This window comes from Rutidosis leptorrhynchoides, chromosome 11 (assembly GCF_046630445.1).
Source record: "Rutidosis leptorrhynchoides isolate AG116_Rl617_1_P2 chromosome 11, CSIRO_AGI_Rlap_v1, whole genome shotgun sequence".
Classification (NCBI taxonomy): Eukaryota; Viridiplantae; Streptophyta; class Magnoliopsida; order Asterales; family Asteraceae; genus Rutidosis; species Rutidosis leptorrhynchoides.
Genome location: NC_092343.1, coordinates 380,239,179 through 380,251,381, shown reverse-complemented (window position 1 = coordinate 380,251,381; position 12,203 = coordinate 380,239,179). Strand labels below are relative to the sequence as shown.

General features: G+C 32.9%; 1 protein-coding gene across 1 annotated transcript in view; it reads right to left on the bottom strand.

Moving 5' to 3' along the window:
* Positions 1-9,528, bottom strand: part of LOC139875985 (sulfite exporter TauE/SafE family protein 4-like) — a 203,254-nt gene extending 193,726 nt beyond the window's left edge. Inside the window, 2 exon segments of the mRNA XM_071863282.1 lie at positions 9,142-9,295; positions 9,385-9,528. Coding sequence (XP_071719383.1) covers positions 9,142-9,295; positions 9,385-9,528 — 298 coding nt within the window.
* Between the last annotated feature and the right edge of the window lie 2,675 nt (positions 9,529-12,203).

Genomic DNA, 12,203 nt, shown 5'->3' with positions numbered 1-12,203 from the left:
ACTTTGAGATTCGTTACCACCCGGGGAAGGCAAATGTGGTAGCCGACGCCTTGAGCAGAAAGGACAGAGAACTCATTCGAGTAAAAGCTATGAATATAATGATTCACAATAACCTTACTACTCAAATAAAGGAGGCGCAACAAGGAGTTTTAAAAGAAATAAATTTAAAGGATGAAATACCCAAAGGATTGGAGAAGCATCTTAATATTCGGGAAGACAGAGCCCGGTATAGGGCTGAAAGAATTTGGGTACCAAAATTTGGAGATATGAGAGAAATGGTACTTAGAGAAGTTCATAAAACCAGATACTCGATACATCCTGGAACGGGGAAGATGTACAAGGATCTCAAGAAACATTTTTGGTGGCCGGGTATGAAAGCCGATGTTGCTAAATATGTAGGAGAATGTTTGACGTGTTCTAAGGTCAAAGTTGAGCATCAGAAACCATCAGGTCTACTTCAACAACTGAAAATCTCGGAATGGAAATGGGAAAACATTACCATGGATTTCATCACTAAATTGCCAAGGACTACAAGTGGTTTTGATACTATCTGGGTAATAGTTGATCGTCTCACCAAATCAGCACACTTCCTGCCAATAAGAGAATATGACAAGATGGAGAAGTTAGCATGACTGTATTTGAAAGAAGTCGTCTCCAGACATGGAATACCAATCTCTATTATCTCTGATAGGGATGGCAGATTTATTTCTAGATTCTGGCAGACATTACAGCAAGCATTAGGAACTCGTCTAGACATGAGTATTGCCTATCATCCACAAACTGATGGGCAGAGCGAAAGGACGATACAAACGCTTGAAGACATGCTACGAGCATGTGTTATTGATTTCGGTAACAGTTGGGATCGACACCTTCCGTTAGCAGAATTTTCCTACAACAACAGCTACCATTCAAGCATTGAAATGGCACCGTTTGAAGCACTTTATGGAAGAAAGTGCAGGTCTCCGATTTGTTGGAGTGAAGTGGGGGATAGACAGATTACGGGTCCGGAGATAATACAAGAAACTACCGAGAAGATCATCCAAATTCAACAACGGTTGAAAACCGCCCAAAGTCGACAAAAGAGCTACGCTGACATTAAAAGAAAACATATAAAATTTGAAATTGGAGAGATGGTCATGCTTAAAGTTGCACCTTGGAAAGGCGTTGTTCGATTTGGTAAACGGAGGAAATTAAATCCAAGGTATATTGGATCATTCAAGATTATTGATCGTGTCGGACCAGTAGCTTACCGACTTGAGTTACCTCAACAACTCGCGGCTGTACATAACACTTTCCACATCTCGAATTTGAAGAAATGTTTTGCTAAAGAAGATCTCACTATTCCGTTAAACGAAATCCAAATCAACGAAAAACTTCAATTCATCGAAGAACCAGTCGAAATAATGGATTGTGAGGTTAAAAGACTTAAACAAAACAAGATACCAATTGTTAAGGTTCGGTGGAATGCTCGTAGAGGACCCAAGTTCACCTGGGAATGAGAAGATCAGATGAAGAAGAAATACCCGCACTTATTTCCAGAAGATATGTCAACACCTCCAACTGCTTAAAATTTCGGGACGAAATTTATTTAACTGGTAGGTACTGTAGTGACCCAAACTTTTCCATGTTTATATATATTAAATGAAATTGTTATTTACATGATTAAATGTTTCTAACATGTTAAGCAATAAAACTTGTTAAGACTTGATTAATTGAAATAGGTTTCTTATAGACAATTGACCACCCAAGTTGACCGGCTATTCACGAACGTTAAAACTTGTAAAAACTATATGATGTCATATATATGCATATATATATATATATATATATATATATATATATATATATATATATATATATATATATATATATATATATATATATATATATATATATATATATAGTTAACATGATATTATGATAAGTATGTATCTCATTAAGTATATTAACAATGAACTACATATGTAAAAAACAAGACTACTAACTTAAGGATTTCGAAACGAGACATACATGTAACGATTATCGTTGTAACAACATTTAAATGTATATATATATATATATATCATATTAAGATATATTAATACATCATAATATCATGATAATGTAATAATTTAATATCTCATTAGATATAATAAACAATGGGTTAACAACATTTAACAAGATCGTTAACTTAAAGGTTTCAAAACAACATTTACATATAACGACTAACGATGACTTAACGACTCAGTTAAAATGTATATACATGTAGTGTTTCAATATGTATTCATACACTTTTGAAAGACTTCAAGACACTTATCAAAATATTTCTACTTAACAAAAATGCTTACGATTACATCCTCATTTATTTTCATCAACAATTCTACTCGTATGCTCTCGTATTTGTACTTGTACAATACACAGCTTCTAAATGTATTTACTATTGGTATATACACTCCAATGATCAGCTCTTAGCAGCTCATGTGAGTCACCTAACCATGTGGGAACTATCATTTAACATCTAGCATGACTTATGAGCAAGGAAACAAAAACAAGAACTCCTTTTATCCCCACTCACCTTCACCACTCACCACCTACTCCATTTCACTTCCAATTTTCTTCCCAATTCTCTCTCAAAACACACACACTCTTCCATGAACGTCTAAGTTACTATTTTTCCAGCAAAAATCATCAAATACAAGCTTTGGTTATTACCTATAATTATCATAAAAACAATTACTCAAGAACACATCAAGAACACTTCCAAGTTTACAAGTTTACTTCCAAGTTTCCTAATCCATTCCAAGCAATCATCTAAGATCAAGAAACCTTTATTATTTACAGTAGGTTATCTTTCTAAATCAAGGTAATATTCATATTCAAGCTTTGATTCAATTTCTATAACTATAACTATCTTAATCCGAGTAATAATCTTACTTGAACTTGTTTTTGTGTCATGATTCTATTTCAAGACTTCCAAGCCATCAAAGATCCTTTGAAGCTCAAGTTATTTTTTCATCATTTCCAGTAGGTTTATCTACTAAACTAGAGGTAGCAATGATGTTCATAACATCATTCGATTCATATATGTATAACTATCTTATTCGAAAATTTGAACATGTAATCACTAGAACATAGGTTAGTTAATTCTAAACTTGTTCGCAAACAAAAGTTAATCCTTCTAACTTGACTTTTAAAATCAAATAAATACATGTTCTATATCTATATGATATGCTAACTTAATGATTTAAAACCTGAAAACACGAAAAGCACCGTAAAACTGGATATACGCCGTCGTAGTAACACCGCGGGCTGTTTTGGGTTAGTTAATTAAAAACTATGATAAACTTTGATTTAAAAGTTGTTCTTCTGGGAAAATTATTTTTCTTATGAACATGAAACTATATCCAAAAATCATGGTTAAACTCAAAGTGGAAGTATATTTTTCAAAATGGTCATCTAGACGTCGTTCTTTCGACTGAAATGACTACCTTTACAAAAACGACTTATAACCTGTATTTCTGACTATAAACTTATACTTTTTCTGTTTAGATTCATAAACTTAAGTTCAATATGAAACCATAGCAACTTGAATCACTCAAAACGGATTTAAAACGAAGAAGTTATGGGTAAAACAAGATTGGATATTTTTGCTTGTTGCAGCTACGTGAAAATTGGTAACAAATCTATATTAATCATATCCTAGCTAACTCATATTGTATTTGTGATGACCCAGAAATTTCGACTAAATTTAAACTTAATCTTTGTATGATTAACATTTCCGACACGATAAGCAAAGTCTGTAAAACTGAATCTCAAAATTTTTGAATTACTTTTATATATTTAAATACCCTTCGGTTGTTTTCGACGATTCGCGAACAATTATATGTAAATAGATACATATATACTATAACATGAAAAGGTAACAACGTATTAATTGTTTGATACCGTACATTAAACTTATTGGTTTAAATATCTATTTGAATGTATATGATAAGTTGAAATATTTATTATTAAAATTTATTTATAAATAACTTCCAATGTGTATTTAAAAACTGATTTATGTATATTAAAAAGATATATACATATATATAATAAACGATAGTAACATTCGTTTATTGATTCAATTGATATTTAGATAAGTTAAATAAAGCGTTTAAGATGAACCAGTTAAACACTAATTTGTTACAGTGTTTTCAAATTGCCACATTACTCAAAATGCTACAGTGTTTTCGAAAATCACTATTTGCTACAGTGAAATTGACTTTGCTACAGTGAATTGCTACAGTAAAATTTGACTTTGCTACAGTAACTTTGCTACAGTAAAACGCTATTATAAAAATGTATTTTAACAAATAGTGAGACGATGATTTATAGAAGTAAATGACCAAAACACTCGAAAGTTTAAGATACACTTTGAGTGATATAATTAAGGGATAATTTAAGGCTATTGATAAGGCTAAAAAGGAACATATATTTCATAGCATTATCCCCCAAGAAAGACAGGATTTTAGTTGTAATTGTTCCATATTCAAGTAATATTCGTTTATATTTAATAAGTGCGAAGACAAAAGGCGAAAACGAAGAATTGAAGACGAAAAGGTCCAAAATGCTCAAATGTACAAGATACAATTAAAAAGGTTCAAATTATTGATGAAGAACGTCTAAAAATGACAAGAGTACAAGTTGCGGAACGCAAAGTACACGATATAAAATAGTACGCAAGGACGTCTGAAAATCCGGAACCGGGACCCGAGTCAAGAAGAAACGCCCGACGCAACGGACCAAAAATATCTAGTCTACTATGCACAAGAATAAAATATAATATATAAATAATTATATTAATTATTTATATATTTATATTTATTTTATATTATGTCGACAAGCTAGGAGCCAAAACAATGTGAGCTGTCCCTGGTCCTCATGCGAGTCGCATGGCCAGAAGGCCATTTCCATGCGAGTCGCATGACTCCAGATTCCAGGCCAGGTACTATAAATTCAGGTGTTTTGCTCGAATGAAAAATCAAACACACATACACAAATATATATTACTCCGTATAATATTTATTATTATTATTATTATTATTATTATTATTATTATTATTATTATTATTATTATTATTATTATTATTAAGATTATTATTAATCTTATTAATCTTATTATTAGTATTATTATTTTTGCGATACAAAAATAATAATGTACATAAAATATTACGACGGAGTACTGTCCAAGTAATTTTCAAAACGAGTTTCCGAGCGAGCTAGAGCTAAGGAAAATATGGGTTATTGCCAAGGAGGTTATGGGTAATGTTCGGGGGTATTTTTGTGAATCAAACCTCGTGTTTATTATCTCCGATGCGTCTACATGCTTTCCTACAATATTGTATATCAATATTAAACAGTGAGTTTCATATGATCCCTTTTACTCAATATATTTTGGGCTGAGAATACATGCGACTGTTTATAAATACTGAAAATACTAGATTTATATGCGTGAGTTTCATATGATCCCTTTTACCCTTTACATTTTTGGGCTGAGAATACATGCAAATGCTTTATTAACTGATTTACAATATTTATATGCGTGAGTTTTATTGCTCCCTTTTTAATTGCTTTTGCAATATATTTTTGGGCTGAGAATACATGCAATTTATTTTAAACGCAATGGACACAAGTACATACTAAATTCTACACTGAGTTTGAACCGAAAATCCCTTAGCTTTGGTAACTAGTAACTGTCGGTTATAAGAACTGATGGGCGCGAGTAGTTGTATATGGATCCATAGGGCTTGATATCCCCGTCCGAGCTAGAGCACTAGCCTTTTAACGGACGTATGCTATTTGAGAAGCGTACACGTTGGTTTGCGTGTATTATTAAGATGATTATACAAAGGGTACAAATTATATAAGCATTAAAGTTTAGTTACCAGGGTGCTCAATTTTGTAGAACCGATTGATAAACGTTTCGGATGAAACAATTGAAATCTTGTGATCCACCTTTTATGTAAAACCTATTGATAAACGTTTTGAATAAAACAACTGAACTTTTGTAATCCACATTGATATACAGATTATGTGTAATATTAAAACTATGAACTCACCAACCTTTGTGTTGACACTTGAAGCATGTTTATTCTCAGGATTCTAGAAGTCTTTCGCTGTTTGCTTATACGTGATACAAGATATGTGCTTGGAGTCATACATGCTATATACAAGAAACTTGCATTCACCAAACCATTACCATGTATCTTATTTTGACTGTATTGTCAACAGATGTATTATTGTAAACCATTAAATGGTGATTGTCTATACGTAGAAATCATCAGATGTTAAAAACCTGGAATTTATATATTCATTTATGAAATACCTTTTCAAACGAATACAATGTTACAAAATGTATCACATAGAGGTCAAATACCTCGCAATGAAATCAATGAATGACGTGTTCGTCCATATGGATTTGGAGCGATCGTCACAGTATTATACATGTATTCTAATATATTATGTAATCTTGGGATACCATAGACACGAATACAATGTTTTGACATATCATATCGACCCATCTATATATATATTTCGGAACAACCATAGACACTCTATATGCAGTAATGTTGGAGTTAGCTATACAGGGTTGAGGTTGATTCCAAAATATTATATATACTTTGAGTTGTGATCTAGCCTGAGGCTTGTATACACGAGGTCGTGGATTGATTCGAGATAATATATATTGTTTTATTTTTTGTACATCTAACTGTGGACAACTAGTTGTAGGTTACTAACGAGGACAGCTGACTTAATAAACTTAAAACAGTAAAACGTATTAAAAATGTTGTAAATATATTTTGAACATACTTTGATATATATGTACATATTTGTTATAGGTTCGTGAATCAACCAGTGGCCAAGTCTTACTTCCCGACGAAGTAAAAATCTGTGAAAGTGAGTTATAGTCCCACTTTTAAAATCTAATATTTTGGGATGAGAATACATGCAGTTTTATAAATGTTTGATGAAATAGACACAAGTACTTAAAACTACATTCTATGGCTGGATTATTAAACTGAATATGCCCCTTTTTAGTCTGGTAATCTAAGAATTAGGGAACAGACACCCTAATTGACGCGAATCCTAAAGATAGATCTATTGGGCCCAACGAGCCCCATCCAAAGTACCGGATGCTTTAGTACTTCGAATTCATCATGTTCGAAGGGAGTCCCGGAATGATAGGGGATATTCTATATGCATCTTGTTAAGGTCGGTTACCAGGTGTTCCCCATATGAATGATTTTTATCTCTATGTATGGGATGTATATTGAAATATGAAATCTTGTGGTCTATTATTACGATTTGATAAATATATAGGTTAAAACTATAACTCACCAACATTTTTGTTGACGTTTAAAGCATGTTTATTCTCAGGTGATTATTAAGAGCTTCCGCTGTTGCATGCTAATATATGGACAAGATGTGGTGTCAGCATGCTTGTATAATATTGTTTAAAACTGCATTCGAGATTTACTTTGTTGTAACATATTAAAATTGTAAACCAATATGTATTGGTAGTGTGTAAGTGTGATATTTTAGATTATCATTTCTGGATAATCTAGGTGGTGACTTTTTAATCTTGTCGATAAAATAAAGGTCATGGTTTGTTTTAAAAACGAATGCAGTCTTCGAAAAACGTCTCATATAGAGGTCAAAACCTCGTAACAAAATCAATTAATATGGAACGTTTATAATCAATATGAACGGGACATTTCACACATGAGGCAAAACAGTAGAGTTAGTACTAACTAAAGGATCGACAACAATGTGATTTACCACCGAAATCGTTTCAACCAATTCTTCCAAGACAGGAGCATCAACCAAAACATTTAATTCAGCATCACCTTCATGAACTTGATCCACCAAATCAACATCAACAACGTCAATACTCCCGAATGGAACTTAAAAGTATAGTTCTCCGGTCATTCTAGCCAATCCTTTTGACGAAGTGTAGTGCTGACATTATGCTTAAGTCACAGTTCTTTATATTATTAAAGTATTAATTAGTTGTATTTTTTTGAAGGGCGATATCGACATCGAATGCTCTCATTTTTCACTCACGCACGCGTTAGGAGGAAACCCAATTCGCGACGATGTTGGCAGTACCATCGAAGGTAGGTTGGGAAACCCCCCCAGAGACCTTCTCAAATTGTATTGATATTGGTGGTATCATCAAAGGTTGAAAACTCCATGCTTGCTGTGAGAATCGAACCTGGGTTGACAGTACTCCAAGTTGGATCACACCCCCACACCACTCAAGCTAATCTTCTGTGGTTAATTACTTGTATATAACATATAAAAATTATTCTTATAAATTACTTTGTTTGTCTCAATTATTTTCGACTATTACTTTTTGAATTTCTCAAATTAATTGTCGACTTTCATAAATAGATAAGAATAATGTGAAAAAGTTGTTTGTGCCCATATATTATATATGTAAGACAAAAAGTTAGGTAAAAAGTAAGAATAAGACTTGAAAGTGAACAAAAAAGTACAATTACCTTTTATTTAAACGATGTGTTTTTTGTGTGAAAACAATAGATTTTGGACTGAGGGAATATAACACAAGTTAGAGAAGTCATAAAAATTTGATTCTACCATTTTCATGGCGTTCTTTGTTTTTTTTTTTTTTTAGTTTGTGGCCGGAGGTCCGTTTGGAAGCAATCTTTTTACCCGTCGAATAGAGAGATGAGCGACCTTCTCTACTCTTGGAGTGTTTCACTCGGGGTGAAGAAATGACTTCTCTTTATTCAAGGATAGAAGAAGGATTGTCTATGTCTCACCCAGGGGCGATTCTAAGGCATAAGGGGTGGGTCCTATGACCCCATTAGTGTAAATTTTTTTTATAGAATGTATACTTTAAATTTTACAGGACACCACTAAATTTCAGTACGGGACCCCATATATTCTTAAAATTTATGATTTTTTTAAGGTAAATGACTACAAAAGTATACTTCAAATATAATTAGCTTCAAAAATAATTTTGGGACCCATAAGGTTTTCATTCTAGAATCGCCACTGGTCTCACCTCCTTTATACCTCACACATGTGAGATTCGGTTTTGTTGTTGGTGGTGGTGGTGTTGTTGTTAGAGAAGTCATAAAAAATAGTGAAACATACACTTGGAAAGAGCAGCAACAGATTTGGTATCAAAACCAACAATCAATGTAAGCATTGGTACAAATATACCGCCACCGCCAACTCCGCCAACCGTCCCAGAACCCAAGAATCCGATCAATGTAGCCACTACATTTCTCCAATTAAACTCCAATTCCTACATATCAAAACTTACAAAAATGAAAAAAGAAACATGCGAGTAACTTATATTCAGTTTTATATCAAGATAATGTTAATGAGACTTACAGGCCACCTCTTTAAATCGGAATTCAAAGCGACTAAATTCCGACGTAAATTATGATTGCGTTTGTAATCACTGATAATCAATGCCGATAAAACAGCAGCGGATAAGCCTACTGCAACATACAAAACAAGGGTTTTTGTTGCCATTGATAAATGCTTTGTTTTACTCTGTTTTGTCTCAAAACAATACAAAAAACAGAGAGAAAGAAGACAATATTACAGTAACAGTGACAAAGTTGTAAGCATGTTAGGTCCCTCATATAGGAGTAATTACTACAGCATTAGCAACTTATGTTTTTTAAATTATATTTTTCAATGTTGGTTTGGGCAATGCTCGGTTCTAGATAGCGTGGTTCGTTTGTTTGTAGTTTTAGTTTTTCTTGTTCCGAGGCTCATCAATGTCTTTTGTATCTTTTTTGTTGGATCTTTTCATCCTTTGGATGAAAGGGTTAGTTTATAATAGTCATCGCCTTTTTCGCCAAAAAACAAAAAAAAGCAATAGTATTATGTAAATTATTAGTTTTTATTTATAGCATTTATAACAATTAGTGTTAGGATATACGTGTAAATTAGTAATTCAATGGACATATGTGTGGAGAAAAATATCACCTATTCACCTATAGTACTTATATTTTAATCGGTGATGAGTTTTATATGACAAATATTTATCTGTAGTCCACTAATCATAATGATAATAATAACTAGTTGTGGAGCCCTCGTTTTGTGCCGGGGGCTCCGTTTTGAATGCGAGTTAAAAAAAAAGTCTTGATCTATTTTGTAAAAAAAAAAGAATTTTTTTTCGACATCTAACATTGAAGGTTTGTTCCTTTTGTGAAAGTTGCTTCTTTTAGCGTTCGTTTTTTTTTTTAGTTAGTTGATCTATTTTGTAAAAAAGAATGTTTTTGACATCTTTTGGTAGCATTGAAGGGTTGTTCATTTTATGAAAGTTGTCTCTTTTATCGTTGAAAAAGAACAGAGAGAGAAAAAAAAAGTTAGTTGATTTTTTTGGAAAAAAGAATTTTTTTTTCGACATCTTTTGGTAACATTGAAGGGTTGGTTCTTTTACGAAAGTTGCTTATTTTATCGTTGGAGATAAAAAAAAAAGGTGAAATGACGAAAATACCCCTAGTTACTATTGGTGAATAGTGAAACAGTGTTTTGTAGTCGATCTATTTTGTAAAAAAGAATGTTTTCGACATCTTTTGGTAGCATTGAAGGGTTGTTCATTTTATGAAAGTTGTCTCTTTTATCGTTATAACCCTCACGTTGCATCGGATTGGGTAGTTATCGATAGCATGCTTTTAGGTTAAGTTTTTTTTCGAAATTTTAGTAACTTGGTTTGTTAATAGTATATTTATATTACAAACGTTTAACCCTGTTTTAGTTACATTACATTATAAGTTTATTTTGAAAGTGATTTAAAATAAGTATAAGTAAAAAAAATTGAAGTTGAAAATATAATGTGCTTTGTACACTTAAAATAAGAAAGAAACAAATTAAGGAAATACGGAGTAATGAAGTACTAAAATATAACGTAGTATGTAGATATACTTACTCCGTATGTACTCCAAAATTTGTACTCCGTAGATATTATAGTCGGTAAAGATTTGTACTCAAAACCAACAATTTTTCATCTTTCTTTCATCTCTCTTCTTTTATCTTTTCTTTCATCTTTCTTCTTTCATCTATCTTCTCTAATATTCAACCTCCACACCCATAATAAAACACACACTCAAAATCATACCCTCACCTGGCGATTGCTGCCGACAACCACACGCCGCCGCACCTTATTTCTCCATCAACCACACGCTGCCGTTTCAGCATTTTGGCCACCATGTTGGGAAAAATCGCTCTTTAAAGTTATGTGTTAAGTTTCGTCAACTACCAAACTACCATCTTCAAATAAGAGGTTTTTTTATCAACTAACCGGTTCATTTTTTTTCTAGATCTGTGTTTATATATTATTTTTGTTAATATAATTTTTTTTTTTTTTTCAGGATTGGATGGAGGTAGTTGTTTAATGGTTGTTAGTTTTTGGAAGTGGCTGTTGGTGGCTACCGGAAATGGTTCCCTCAAGTGGATGCCCTTTTTTTTTTTTTAATGTTTCTTACTTATTAATTTTCCTGTCACTTTTGCTTGAAGAGTAGTTGAGTTTCGTTTTTGTTTTATCAGATTTTATTTTGATTAAATGAGTTGTCAATTTTAGTTTTTCAGATTATATGATTTGCAAGTTCGTTGAATTAATGAAGGAGTTTATTGTAATAATTTGGCCATAGAATGATGATTATCACTGCCGGAATTAAATGATGGTGGTGGTCAACGGTTGCCGGAGGGTTTTCACGGTGGTAGCCATCGGTTGTCGGATTTATTTCGTGGTGGTGGCAGATGACAGTGGTGGTGGTTGGGGTAAAACTGTGTATATTAGTAGCTGCTTTGTTGTTTTGTTGTGTTTGTATTTAATTATTATTATAAAAAAATGTGAAATGATGAATAGTGAAATAGTGTTTTGTCTAGTGGCGGCAGCAGCAGCACTACAAATAATAATAATAATAATAATAATAATAATAATAATAATAAAATACGCACCCTACTCGACTATTCTTATTCTAGCCTTCCACGCATTCCTATCAGAAGTCATGTCCTCGGTCAACAAAAGCTCCTTCAAGTCGAGCCTTAGTTTATCCACCCACCTACGAGTAGGTCTACCCCTTCTCCTAACGCCGTCGACCGTGAGTGCCTCGACTCTCCTAACCGGGGCAGTTCGTGGTCGCCTCATCACATGCCCAAACCATCGAAGTCGTTCTTCTCTTAGCTTGTCGATA